A 14,956-nucleotide genomic window follows, 5' to 3' on the forward strand; every position below is an offset into this window, starting at 1 on the left:
TTTCTAATTCTATATCGTTCCTTCTACTTACTGGTTGAAATTGTACTGTAAGGAAGAGTTTCCTCTTCTCTTTTCATTTATTCCTTTTTTATTAGTATTGATGAATGAATTGTTATTTTATTCTATAGGTTATAAATCATTCCTCTAATTTGCTGCAATAAAAGCTGATTTGACTTTTTTTCTTTCTGGAGTTTTATGCTGATATACTTCTTAAAATATTATATACCCATACAGGTGTGAGTTCACTTATTAACCTCTTGAGTTCAGCCCAAGATGAAGACCAGCCAAAACTGAATGTTTTGTTGTGTGAAGCTGTTGTTGCTGTGTACTTAAGTTTATTGATACATGCTCTTGCCACAAATTCCTCCAATGAACTGTTTCGACTTGCAGCCCATCCATTAAATAATCGAATGTGGGCTGCAGTTTTTGGAGGAGGTGTGAAACTTGTTGTGAAACCTCAGAGACAATCAGAAAATATTTCAGGTAAGATAAATTTCATACCAATAATGCATGTAAATGTAAGTAGCTTCCAATGTTAAAAGATTTTTTAATGTTTTATGATTTTTTATTTTGAGAATCATTGATGTTTAAAGTATAATCACTCTTGTTAGGTTAGTAAATAACTAAACTCATGTTAGAATAAAAGATATAGTTTCAGTTTAACGTTTTTTGATAAACCAAGACAAATTTGAGGAGGATAAAAGAGAAGAAAAGTAAAGGTAAGTGAGAAGACAATGAAAAAAGGACCAGTTTTTATTTTTGTTTTTTTTAGATACACCTGCAGCATATAGAAGTTCCTGGGCCAGGGATCGAACCCAAACTACAGCAGTGACAATGCTGGAATCCTTAACCACTAGGCCACCTGGGAACTCTGAAAAAGGATAGTTTTTAATTAGAGAAAGAAGATTTAAATAAATTCTCATAATCTTTACAGAGCAAACCAGCAATTGGCTTCAGATTAAGTTTCTAGGAGTTCCTGTCGTGGCTCAGTGGAAATGAATCTCACTAGTATCCATGAGATTGCAGGTTTGATCCCTGGCCTCGCTTAGTGAGTTAAGGATCTGGCATTGTCCTGAGCTGTGGTGTAGGTTTCAGATACAGCTTGGATTCCACTTTGCTGTGGCTGAGGGATAGGCCAGTGGCTGCACTCTGATTTGACCCCTAGTCTGGAAACCTCCATGTGCCTTGGATGTAGCCCTGAAAAGACCAAAAAAAAAAAAAAAAAAAAAAGAAAGAAAGAAAGTTTCTAGTTGTGGACAATATTTATTTTTTCCCTTATGGACTGACATATTTTTTAGCTCACTTTTTAAGATGGTAGGATGGTAAGATGTAGACTTGATATTACAGGAAAGGTTTCTAACTTGGTTCTGAGACTCGGAAATATCTTAATTAATCCTTAGAAATGGTTACATTACAGATGAGGAATCAGTGGCACAGGCTAACCTGTGTCCTTACTGCCCAAGATTGAATCAAATGTATTTAATAGGTTCCTATGGGAGGTGCTCTTACCAACTCCCTTCGTTTCCACTCCCAGTACATGGGGAGGACTCTTAATCTCTGTCTTCCTACCTAGTTGCAGTCCATTGTACGTTTAAAAGTTTTTCCCCTAGGATTGTGGGATGGAAATCCTGTGAAATTGGATTGTGATGATCATTATACAACTACAGATGTGATAAATTCATTGAATAATAAAAAATAAATAAAATGCAAAATAATAAAAATAAATAAATAAAACTTTTTCCCCTAAATCACTTCTTTTCTCTTCCTGAGTCTTTTATGTTATTTTTTCATGATAGTTCATTGATAAAATCATCATGCTTAGGAATTCTTGCTCTAGCACTTTGGGTTAAGGATCTAGCATTGCTGCCTATGCGGTATAGGTCACAGCTGCGCTCAGATTTGATTCCTGGCCTGGGAACTTCCATATGCCTTTGGGGTGGCTGTAAAGCGGGGAATCATCATGCTAAACCTCTGAGTACACATTCATGTTTGCATTCACGTACACCTGCTATGTGCCAGGCAGTGTTCTAGGGTTTGGAAACATGGGAGTGAATGACACAGACAACTCCCTTACATTCTTGATGCTTACATCTAATAGAGATAAACACACAATAAAATAACAAATGATATTATTTCAGATATGATAAGAACTACAACAAAAATAAAATAGAGTGAGTGGAGGGAGAGGGAATGATGAGGGGAAGGGGATGGGGACAGTTTAATTAGGTTGGTCAGAAGACATTTCTGATTAGATAGCTTTTGAGAGAGTCCTAGGGAAGTCAGGAATCAGGTTGTTCAGTTACCTGAGGCCAGAGCATTTTAGGGAGATGGAGCAGTGAGTGCAAAGGTCATGAGGTAGGACTAGTTTGACCTTTTCCAGGGATTACAGTGGAGGCCACAATGGCTATCCTGAGCCAGGGGAGTGTAGTCAAAGATGAAGTAAGCTAAGTAACTGGGGGCAAAGTCTTTAGGAGTTTCATGGGTCGTGCAGACTACCATTGTTGGTCTAAAGAAAGAGAACTATTGAAGGGTTATAAGCAGAGGAGTGACATAATCTGATTTAGGTTTTCAAAAGACTCACTCTAGCTGCTGTGTGGAGTATAGACCATGTGAAAGAATAAAAGTAGGGAGCCCAGGTAAGAGGCTCTCAGAAGAGCCCAATTCAAAGATAATTGTGAGTTACCATCAAGAATTAATGGATAAACATGTTATATGTAAGTATAATGGAGTGTAATTTAACTACAAAAAGGAATTAAGTATTAACACATGCTGTAATCAGCATGAACCTCAAAAATACTAAGTGAAAGAAGCCAGACACACAGGTTATATGTCACATGCTTCCATTTGTATGAAATATTAAGAACAGGTAAATCCTTTGAGACAGAAAGCATAGTGGTGGTTGCCATGGACTGGAGGGAGGGAGGAATGGGGAGTGACTGCTTAATGAGTATGGGGTTTCTGTTTGGGGTGGTGAGAATGCTTTGGAAATAGAGGTGGTGGTTGTACAACAGTTAGAATATACTAGATGCCACTGAATTGCACACTTTAAAATAGTGAATTTTATGTAAATTTCACCTCACCTCAATTAAAAGAAGTTAAAAGTAGTTTAGCCTAGGGTTTTAGTGATGCACAGAGTGAAAAGTGGTCATATTCATCAAAGAGAAGTTGAGGTAGATGATCATTTTCTACGATGGGGATCTTTAGGAGAGGACCAGTTCACTTCTATCTAGCTCTCCCATGTCCAATTAGTTCCTGAATCTTTTTGATATTTCTTTTATGTATTTCTCATCTAACACTTCCTTTCAGTCTTCACCAACCACCATACCAGCTCAGGCCCTTTTTTATTTTTTGGCCATGTCCATGATATGTGCAAATTCCTGGGCCAGGGATCAAACGCTCACCACAGCAGTGACCAGAACCGTCACAGTGTCAGCATCAGATCCGTAATTCACTGAGCCACCAGGGAACTCCTGGTTCAGGCCTTTCTCATTACTATTTTTTTGTCTTTTTAGGGCCGCACCTGTGGCACATGGAGATTCCCAGGTTAGAGGTCAAATTGGAACTGTAGCTGCTGCTACGCCATAGCCACAGCAACATGGGATCCAAGCTGTGTCTGCAACCTACACCACAGCTCACGTCAATGCAGGATCATTAACCCACTGAGGGAGGCCAAGGGATCGAACCTGCATCGTCATGGATACTGTTCAGATGCGTTACCACTGAGCCACCACAGGAACTCCCTCAGGCCCTTCTTATGTCCGATTCTTCCATCTTCCTCTAATTGACCATGCATACCATATTTCATATGTGCCAAGTTCAAGACACTTGCATGAGAATTGCCCACAGGATAAGCTCCCAGCTTCTTATCCACAGGCTAGTTCTAACCTAACTCTAGACTATTTGTTGTTTTTCCCCTCCCTGACACCTGTCTATCAAAGGTAGTTTACTTCTCATTTGTTTCTTTTCACATTGAACTTCTGCTTTTATATCCTAAGTATTCATTCAGTGAATCTTTCTTGAACCACATAGCCAGAAAAAATCACCCACACACTCTCTTTACTAGTTTACTGAATATGCCATTTATTTAATACATGGTATATAGAATTACTTTAATCCTTATTCTATATAACAATAGGCTGCTTGAGTGCAAGTTAATCTTTTATATTCTGTCCTCATCTGCATCTCTGCCATGATTGCTGGGTAAGTGGTGCAATAATTAGGAAAGTTTAGAGGCACAGACATAAGTAATTTAGTCTTAAGTAAAAACATGGCAAGAATAGGATGAAAAGAAAAGTTAATTCTTTGAATTAATAATGGAAAGTAAATGCTGTTTTTTTTTTTTTTCCTATATTCAGCACCTCCTGTTCCTTCTGAAGACATAGATAAACACCGTAGGAGATTTAACATGCGAATGCTGGTCCCTGGAAGGCCTGTAAAGGATGCTACCCCACCACCAGTGCCTGCAGAAAGGCCGTCTTACAAAGAAAAGTTTATTCCTCCTGAACTTAGTATGTGGGATTATTTTGTTGCAAAGGTAAGGGAGGTGAGGAATGCAAGCTTTAGGTGTATCTGTTTTATTAACTCTTGTGTTTGCTTCATATACGTATGATGGGGCAGCTTCTGGGTTGAATCACCGCACTTTAGTCATTTAATCTCTCAGGTCCAGAAACTGACTAGTTATTCAGGAAAGATCAGATGCTTGATATGGATAAGACAAATTAAAATCCTGTGGGAAGTCAGTTTATGAATACAGAATCAGCATCATCCTTTTCTATGGATAAGAATACTTGTATTTACCATCTGGCTTCCCTTCTACCGGTTGTTCTCTTGGTCAGCATGGAGTTAGAGCAGAGGAGATGCATGGATATTTGAGGGTTTTGTTGGAACATGGGTTTCACAAAACCCCATGACATATCTCTTTTTCTCTAAAGCAGAAAAAACTTCCCTGGGGATCCAAATACTCAGGGTGACTAGATCTATCCTGGTCCCATTTTGTACTGTGTTGGGTATGTGCTTTTCTGCACTTTGTTTTTTTCCAGGCACATCACCTTCTGTTTGATAGGTTTCCTTCTTTTCCCAAGTTCCCTCTTTACATGTGTTAGCACTTTGGTAGCCTTGCTGTGTATAAGGGGATACGCCTCCTGTAATGCTTCCTCCCACTTAAAACTTTGTGTTGGATCTCAGAGTTTTTGAGGTGTGATCTCCCTCTGGTTTTGCTGGGCTAAACTCATCTTTATTTTATCTTTTTAGGGCCGCACCCATGGCGTATTGGAGGTTCCCAGGCTAGGGGTCAAATTGGAGCTGTAGCTGCTGGCCTACACCATAGCCATAGCAACTCAGGATCTGAGCCACATCTGCAACCTACACCACAGCTCAGGGCAACGCTGGATCCTTAACCCACTGAGTGCAGCCAGGGATCGAACCTGCATCCTCATGGATGCTACTCAGATTCGTTTCTGCTGAGCCACAATGGGAACTCCATGAGCTCATCTTTTAAAAAGACTTTCAAGGTGAGTGTTAAAACTTGTTTTTGTTATCTAAAAAGTTTGTTTAGGCTAGTGGTTCTCAAAGTGTGGTCCCAGAACCATCAGTATCAGCATCTCCTGGGAGCTTGTGAGAAATGCAAATTCTTGAGTCCCACCTCAGATCACTGATTCAGAAACTCTGGGAGTGGGAGCAGCAGTCTGTCTCTTAACAAGCTGTCCAGGTGATTCTGATATATGCTGAAGTGTGAGGGCCTCTGAGTTAGGCAAATTTAAGGTCAGATTTCCTGATTTACACTGCATCAGGATTCCACTTTGTACTTTCATCATCATTCTAGCTTATCCCTTGAGGCTGCTGATTGGGTCATGTTTAATTGTATTTAGCTAATAAACCAGGGAATTAATAAAGTACTCTTTAAAAATATAGGCAGGCCTTCCCACCCCACCTTTTTTTTTTAATGGCATATGGAGGTTCCCAGGCTAGGGGTCCAATCAGAGATGTAGCTGCTGGCCTATGCTACAGCCACAGCAATGTGAGATCCAAGCCACGTCTGTGACCTACACCACAGCTCATGGCAACACCAGATCCTTAACCCACTCATCATGGCCAGGGATCAAACCCATGTCCTCATGGATACTAGTCAGGTTCATTATTGCTGAGCCACAATAGGAACTCCCATCCACCTTTCTAATTTCACAATTTTCTTTGTCCCACAAAAGCCCATTGCGTCATTAATGTGAGTGATAGCGACATTTGTAACAGTAATGTGCCAACTTAATTTTCTTTTTTTTTTTAGTTTTTCTTCTGATTAATAGAAAGTTTTAAAAATTTGGAAAATGCAAAAATGAGAGGGAAAATAGCACTCATTTATTCCAAAGATAACTTAATACTTTGGCAAGGTGCTTATCCTCATATTTTAAAGTATATGTAATTGGTTTGGTATGTGTAGTTTTATATTTAATTTTTTCAGTTAACATTACAAGATAATTTCTCATACCATTAAAAATGTATCGTAGCTGTCATTTTAAACCCTTTATTATGGGTTTTACTATGGTTTCTGAAGGAGAACTTGAGACATATACAAAAATTCAGATAATAGCATGTGAATCCTTACCTATCATGATCTAGCTTACAAAATTATCAACTCGTAGTCAATTTGTTTCATTTATACATCTTCCCACTCCTCAGATTGTTTGGAAGTAAATTCAGACATAAAATTTCATTCATAAATATTTCTGTATTGTTTAAAAAATAAGGATTTTGAGCAGTACTACATTAGGATTATCACACACACCTGTATGCATGTGCGTCCTCAATATCATCAAGTATCCAGAGAGGTATACATTTTCCCCAAGTGTACCTTAAATGTTTTGGAATAATTGGTATGTTAAATCAGGATCCAAAATATGACACATTGCAGTTGGTTCTTATGTTTTAAGTTTCTTTTAATCTATAGGTTCTACCTCCATCTCACTTTGCTAGGTTGACTCCCCATTTTTTGCCCCAAATTTGTTCTTTAAAAGCTCTCAGTGGCTTTTGCTGATGACATCCCCTTGTTTTGTTCTTCTGAACATGTTCCTCTGATTCCCATTTTTCTGTAAAGTGGAGTTAAATGTAAAGGCTTTATAAGACGCCCTTCTGCTTGGATAGGGAAAGCGGAGTACAGGAGTGCTTCATGGTTGGTTTTGTGTTTCCATAAGGAACACTTGTGATGTTAGTTGATGATCTTTGCCTGAATTCGTTATTTTAATGACAGTTTTATTGACTGGAATACTTTCCTTCATCAGCCTGTTTGGTTACCCTGAGGTAACATTTCAAAAGAGAAAGACAGAATAAATGCTTTATTCTTTGCCTTTTTTTTTTTTTTTTTTCTTTTTCATTTTCGGCTGCCCCAGGGCACAAGGAGTTCCCAGGCCAGGGACCAGATTCCACTGCAGCTGCAACAGCACTGGTTCTTTTAACTCACTGTGCTGGGCGAAGGATTGAACCTGCATCCTGGTGCTGCAGAGACTCCGCCCATCCCCTTGTGCCACAGCAGGAACGCCTATCTTTGCTTTTTGTACCAGTTGTCAGAGTGATGCTTTGATTTCCTAGCATCCTTCAGAGGAAGCCAGTGAGTTTTGTTTTGTTTTGATCTTGTGTATTTAAATGTATTTGATGTATTTTAATCCAATGCTCTTAGTATTCTTATGGATGTTCAGATTATCCCATCTTTGCCAATGGGAGCCTCTTCTAGTTGGCTCCTGAATCTTTTTGAGAGCTCTTCTAGTAATCTTTGAGTTTCTTTTCTTTCTCATTTAAGTCATTCTAGGCTAATCTTGCACATTTCCTGCTCTAGACTGAGGACAGCCATTCCTCCTAAGACCCTGGTTCCACAGAAACTGCAGTTTGGTGTATGGGTGCTCATTGTTACTGGGTTTGTCATTGTTTTTAGGTACATATTATTTCTAATGACCTAAAAACTATTTTCATGAATGTACTATAGTTTACATAACCATGAGGTATTTGCGGTATTTATTTTTTCATTTCTATAAGTAATGTGAGATTGGTATCTTTTTAAATAAGATTTTTGTGTTCTGATTATTTCATTAAGTAGTACTGGGTCATAGGCTTTTGATACGTTTCTCTAGATTACTGTCCAGATTACTGATATATACTCTGTTGAGAATAGTGCACATGCATCTGATTTTATTCTCATTAGTTATTCCTTTTTCATTTTTGTTAATTTGACAGATTAAATGGTTTTTATTTCCTATTAACAACACCAAAAATCTTAATGAAATTACTGCCATTAGGTTTTCCACTTTGAAGAATTAACAGTTTTTGTTTGTTTGTTTGTTTATTTTGCTTTTTAAGGCCGCACCCTCAACATATGGCAGTTCCCAGGCTAGGGGTCAATTGGAGCTACAGCCAGCCTACGCCACAGCCATAGTACACAGGATCCAAGCCGTGTCTGCAACCTACACCACACCTCACAGCAATGCTGGATCCTTAACCCACTGAGCTAGACCAGGGATAAATCCAAGTCCTTATGGATGCTAGTTGGATCTGTTACCACTGAGCCACAATAGGAATTCGCATGCTTTTTTAAATGTGATGTTACATTGTTTTTAAGCAGAAAAAGTTCTTTCCACTAATAAATGTTTACTTTTATTATCTTCTCATTTGTTTACTCTTCCTGCTCTCCCATCTCCTTTTTCTTGAGGTGGTGGGGGGCGGCATGCCTGTGGAATGTCTAAGTTCCAGAGCTAGGAATTGAACCTGAGCCACGGCAGTGACAGTGCCCCACTGAACAGCCACCAGGGATCTCCTCTCTTTATCTTCTTTTCCTACACTTAAACGGTGGTTGTCCTTCCTTTCTTCCCAATGACTTATAATGTTATTTTTGTCATATATTAATTTATTGTTTAGATACTATCCTTGGACTAAATTTCTCCATTCATCCATTGCTAGACTGCACTTTTATTTTTTTAATTACTTACTACATTTTTAGTTGTACAGTGATCATCACAACCCAGTTTTATAGCATCTCTGTCCCAAACCCCCAGTGCATCCCCCACCCCCCCAACCTATCTCATTTGGAAAACATAAGTTTTTCAAAGTCTTTGAGTCAGTATCTGTTCTGCAAAGAAGTTCATTGTGTCCTTTTTTCAGATTCCACATGTAAGTGATAGCATTTGATGTTGGTGTCTCACTGTCTGACTGACTTCGCTTAGCATGATAGTTTCTGGGTCCATCCATGTTGCTACAAATGCCACTATTTCTTTCCTTTTAATGGCTGAGTAATATTCCATTGTGTATATATACCACATCTTCTTTATCCACTCCTCTGTCAGTGGAGATTTAGATTGTTTCCTTGTCTTGGCTGTTGTGAATAATGCTTCAGTGAACATTGGAGTACATGTATCTTTTCTTTTTTTTCTTTTCTTTTTTTTTTTTTTTTTGTCTTTTTAGGGCCGCACTGGTGTCATATGGAGGTTCCCAGGCTAGAGATCTAATTGGAGCTGTAGCCGCCAGCCTACACCACAGCCACAGCAACAGAGAATCCAAGCCACGTCTGTGACCTACACCACAGCTCACAACAATACCAGATCCTTAACCCACTGAGCAAGGCCAGGGATCGAACATGCAACCTCATGGTTCCTAGTCAGATTCGCTTCCGATGTACCATGACAGGACCTCCCATGTATCTTTTTGAGTCATGGTTTTCTCTGGATAGATGCCCACAAGTGGGATTGCTGGATCAAATGGTAATTCTGTTTTTAGTTTTCCAAGGAATCTCCCTCCATGTTTTCCACAGTGGTTGCACCAATTTACATTCCCAACAAGAGTGTAAGGGGGTTCCCTTTTCTACATACCCTCTCCAGCACGTATTGTTTGTAGGCTTTTTGATGATGGCCAATCTGGCCAGTGTAAGGTGGTACCTCATAGTGGTTTTGATTTGCATTTCTCTAATAGTGAGTGATGTTAAACATCTTTTCATGTGTTTTTTGGCCATCTGTTTGTCTTCTTTGGAGAACTGTCTGTTTAGATCTTCTGCCCATTCATTTTTTTAATTAATGAATTTATCACACCTATAGTTGTACAATGATCATCACAATCCAATTTTATAGAATTTCTATCCCATAACCCAAGCACATCCCCCCATTCCCCAAACTGTCTCCTCTGGAGACCATAAGTTTTTCAAAGTCTGTGAGTCAGCATCCGTTCTGCAAAGAAGTTCAGTCTGTCCTTTTTTCAGATTCCACATGTCAGTGAAAGTATTTGAGGTTGGTGTCTCATTGTATGGCTGACCTCACTTAGCATGATAATTTCTAGGTCCATCCATGTTGCTAAAAATGCTGGTATTTTGTTCCTTTTAACGGCCGAGTAATATTCCATTGCATATATGTACCACCTCTTCTTGATCCACTCCTCTGTCGATGGATATTTAGCTTGTTTCCAAGTCTTGGCTGTTGCAAATAGTGCTGCAATGAACATCGGACTACATGTGTCTTTGCGAATCATGGTTTTCTCTGGATAGATGCCCAGGAGTGGGATTGCTGGATCCAGTGGTAGTTCTATTTTTAGTTTTCTGAGGAATCTCCATACTGTTTTCCACAGTGATTGCACCAATTTACATTCCCACCAATGGTGTAATGGTGTTCCTTTTTCTCCACACCCTTTCCAGCACTTATTGTTTGTAGACTTTTTGTTGATGGCCATTCTGGCTGGTGGTACCTCATAGTGGTTTGATTTGCACTTCTCTAATGATGAGTGATGTTGAACATCTTTTCATGTGTGTTTTGGCCATCTGTATGTCTTCTTTGGAGAACTGTCTGTTTAGATCTTCTGCCCATTTTTTTTTTTGTTGTTGTTGTTGTCTTTTTTTGCTATTTCATGGGCCACTCCCGCAGCATATGGTTCCCAGGCTAGGGGTTGAATCGGAGCTGCAGCCACCGGCCTATGCCAGAGCCACAGCAACGCTGGATCTGGGCCACGTCTGCAACCTACACCACAGCTCACGGCAACGCCGGATCGTTAACCCACTGAGCAAGGGCAGGGACCGAACCCGCAACCTCATGGTTCCTAGTCGGATTCGTTAACCACTGCGCCATGACGGGAACTCCCTTCTGCCCATTTTTTGATGGGCTTGTTTGTTTTTTAGGTATTGAGCTGCAGAAGGTGTTTTATAAATTTTGGAGATTAATCCCTTGTCAGTTCGCTTCACTTTCAAAGATTTTCTCTCAATCTGTGGGTTGTCTTTTCGTTTTGTTTAGGGTTTCCTTTGCTGTAGAGTGCACTTCTTTTAATTACTTATTTTGGTATTCACTAAGAAATGGTATCCACTTAAAAAAGATTTCTCAGCTTGTCTTATCTGTTATTTTCTTCCCTATGAACTTTATAGTCATTATCAAATTTCAAAAAAGGACAATAAATCCCTGTAGGGATTTTATTGCAATTACTTAATACCCATAAATTAAAGAATCATCATTTTAACATGCTTCAGTCTCCTTATTTTAGCTTTTTATAGGGATTTATAATTTCCTTCACTGTAGCTCTCTCAGAGTTTTGATAAAATTTTTCCGTTGGTATTATATTTTTCAGTGCACCTTTTTTCTTTAGACTTTTTGAACTAATTATTGCTGATATATAAGAAAAAATTGATTTTTAAAAAAATACTTGTGTTGTATCTAGCTACTTATTTTGTTCAATCTGAGGGGTTTTTTTTTCTTTTTTTTTTACTTTTCTAAGTCTAGTATTTCCTAAAGAAAATTTTTATTTAGGTTAACACCATTTAAAATGTTCATTGTTACAACAACAACAAAAAAGACAAAAGGACAAAAAAAAAAAAAAAAAAAAAAAAAGGAGTTCCCGTCGTGGCGCAGTGGTTAACGAATCCGACTAGAACCGTGAGGTTGCGGGTTCGGTCCCTGCCCTTGCTCAGTGGGTTAACGATCCGGCGTTGCCGTGAGCTGTGGTGTAGGTTGCAGACATGGCTCAGATCTGGCGTTGCTGTGGCTCTGGCGTAGGCCGGTGGCTACAGCTCCGATTAGACCCCTAGCCTGGGAACCTCCATATGCTGCGGGAGCGGCCCAAGAAATAGCAACAACAACAACAACAACAAAAAAGACAAAAAGACAAAAAAAAATAAAATAAAATGTTCATTGTTGGAGTTCCCGTCATGGCTCAGTGGTTAACGAATCTGACTAGAATCCAAGAGGGCTCAAGTTCAATCCCTGGCCTTGGTCAGTGGGTTAAGGATCCAGTGTTGCCATGAGCTGTGGCATGGGCCAGCAGCTGTAGCTCCGATTTGACCCCTAGCATGGGAACCTCCATATGCCATGGGTGCAACCCTAAAAAGCAAAATAAACAAATAAATAAAATAAAATGTTCAGTGTTAGGACAAAAAACCCCCATTTATACATTTAAAAATAATTTCATATTTTATTGCAGCCATTTCTTCCTTTGTCTGATAGTGGAGTTATATATGATTCTGATGAAAGCATTCATAGTGATGAAGAAGAAGATGATGCTTTTTTGTCAGATACACAGATACAGGAGCACCAAGACCCTAACTCCTATAGGTAAGTAAGGCTTTTATCTTTTTCTTTCTGCCTTTTCTTTTATAGAAAATCCTGATGTTACTAGTTTAAGTAACGTTATTGTCTTGAATATATATAAGAACTGACTTATGTTTTCAGATTAGGAATTCTGTACCTTTGAGGTGAAGTGCTAGGTAGTAGAGTATTTCTTTCATATTCAGTTTCAAAGAATAGCTAGCATTTTTAGTGAGAAAAAATGCATAATTTATTGATGTGCTGTTAGATTCCTTGTGACCATGTGGTAAATCTATTTCCATTCAGTAGTCTTCAGATATTGCAAGTGTAATAATATTGTTGCATAATTTTTATTTTCAGAGACTTCAAAGGTACTATTTTTTAAAGTTAGTTGTTAGAGGAAAAAAATCCGTTTTTTCTGAGTGGGAGATTGGGCTAAACATATGACAGGGATCCTCACTGTGCTTCTCTCATAATTTTGTTTTTCAATTAAGGAGAAATTTTTTTTTTTTCTCTTTGAACAGCTGGGCTCTTCTACATTTGACAATGGTTAAGTTAGTACTTCACAATGTTAAGAATTTCTTTCCCATTGCTGGATTGGAATTCTCTGGTAAGTTTGGAATTTGAAAATAATGTTATTAAATACAACAAATTATCAAGTTTCTTTTTACAAAATCCATTTAAAAGAACATTTGGTATTAAAAAAAATTATTGCATTGGAGATGTCATGAAGTCTTATTTTTCTTAGGCTCCAGTCTGTGGTTTTAACTTGTATGGCAAGAATCAGTAAGTACTTAGAAGGCTAGAGGAAAAAGCAGAAGACCAGCCTGGCGAAGCTAGACATTTTCTCAGCTCATTTTATTTTTTTTCTGTTTAGGACTTCACTTGAGTTTTATGGAAGTTCCCAGGCTAGGGGTCGAATCAGAGCTGCCACTCCCTGCCTACACCACTGCCACAGCAACACCGGATCCATGACCCACTGAGTGAGGCCAGGGATTGAACCCACATCCTCAGGAATACTAGTCGGATTCATTTCTGCTGCATCAGACATTTTCTCAGCTCATTTTAGAGAGCAGGTCTTCTGTTTTGTTCAAAGCATTAAGCATTCAAATGGTGTTAGATCAACATTTTCAGATTTGTTTGTATTTTCAGAAGTCTTGGCTCGAAGTGTTTGGGTTTTGTAAATATGTGGCGAAAACCAACAATTTCCCTCAAAATAAGTGTCATATTCTATTACGTTTTAGAGTTGCCTGTAACATCACCATTAGGTATTGCTGTGATTAAAAACTTGGAGAATTGGGAACAGATCTTGCAAGAGAAAATGGATCAGTTTGAAGGTCCCCCTCCCAACTATATCAACACATATCCAACTGACCTTTCAGTAGGAGCTGGACCAGCTCTCCTTCGAAATAAAGCGATGCTGGAACCTGAAAATACTCCATTCAAGTAAGAATGCTCTTATAATGCTAATGAGAGTATAGCTTGGTTTAACCTTTCTAGAAGACAGTCTGGCAAAATAATAAGCCATTAGCCTTTAAAAAGTTCATAACTTTGAACCTACAATTCTATTTGTAGCAGTATATGCTAAGGAAAACATTAGAAATCTGGAGAAAATATTTTTCATGTATTGCCTATACTTCAGTAGACATAGTGTTAAATCAGGAAAAAAATTTTTTTTTTGTATTTTCGTCATCATTTTAAGAACTCTTGCAGAAATCCTTTGGTATAATAAGCTACATGTGCAAAAAAGATGCTACTGACCTTTGGTCAGTAATTTAATAGTAAACACATTAAGATTTGTGTTGATGTTTTGATCTTGTGCCTGTCTGTCTAGGCCCCTTTTGGATAAGCAGTATGTGGTTTTGTTTTTTTGAGGCAAGTGGCCATGACTAAGAATATTGCTCATAAACTTGAAAAAGAATATTGCTCATAAACTTGAAAAAGCAAGGCGTTTTAGCTTGTTAGACTTTAAAAATGAAATGTATGACTTTATATACATGGGTGATATGCTATATAACCAACAGAACCAACCTAAAGTATAACTTTAAAAGGGAATAAGAGATTCACTTCACTCTCAGCTCAACCTGTTCAAGCTGTATTAAGAGAATTAATTGCTAGATTAAGGAATGATTTTTTAGAACTAAAAATTGAGTGAAATAAACTATAAAATTTTGTTGAGCTTAATGCTGTACCTTCTTTGCAATAATGGAGGTTTAAAAAATTATCTGCAAATAATGAAACATTTTCTATAGACTTAAATAGTGTTGTGATATGTTAAATTTTTTACTAGATCCCGGGATTCCTCTGCACTTCCAGTCAAACGACTTTGGCATTTCCTGGTTAAACAAGAAGTCCTTCAAGAGACGTTCATTAGATATATTTTCACTAAGAAAAGAAAGCAGAGTGAGGTATTTTGTTTTTTGTTTTTATTT

General features: G+C 38.3%; 1 protein-coding gene across 7 annotated transcripts in view; it reads left to right on the top strand.

The window, feature by feature from the left end:
• Window positions 1-14,956, top strand: part of DMXL2 (Dmx like 2) — a 160,355-nt gene that overhangs the window by 130,407 nt on the left and 14,992 nt on the right. For all 7 annotated transcript variants that reach the window (XM_021095420.1, XM_021095456.1, XM_021095423.1 and 4 more), the window contains 6 exons: window positions 235-483; window positions 4,356-4,534; window positions 12,421-12,551; window positions 13,049-13,134; window positions 13,769-13,970; window positions 14,815-14,932. In XM_021095420.1, the coding sequence (XP_020951079.1) occupies window positions 235-483; window positions 4,356-4,534; window positions 12,421-12,551; window positions 13,049-13,134; window positions 13,769-13,970; window positions 14,815-14,932 (965 nt within the window). The remainder of the gene's footprint in view (window positions 1-234; window positions 484-4,355; window positions 4,535-12,420; window positions 12,552-13,048; window positions 13,135-13,768; window positions 13,971-14,814; window positions 14,933-14,956) is intronic.

This window comes from Sus scrofa, chromosome 1 (assembly GCF_000003025.6).
Source record: "Sus scrofa isolate TJ Tabasco breed Duroc chromosome 1, Sscrofa11.1, whole genome shotgun sequence".
In the NCBI taxonomy this organism is placed as follows: Eukaryota; Metazoa; Chordata; class Mammalia; order Artiodactyla; family Suidae; genus Sus; species Sus scrofa.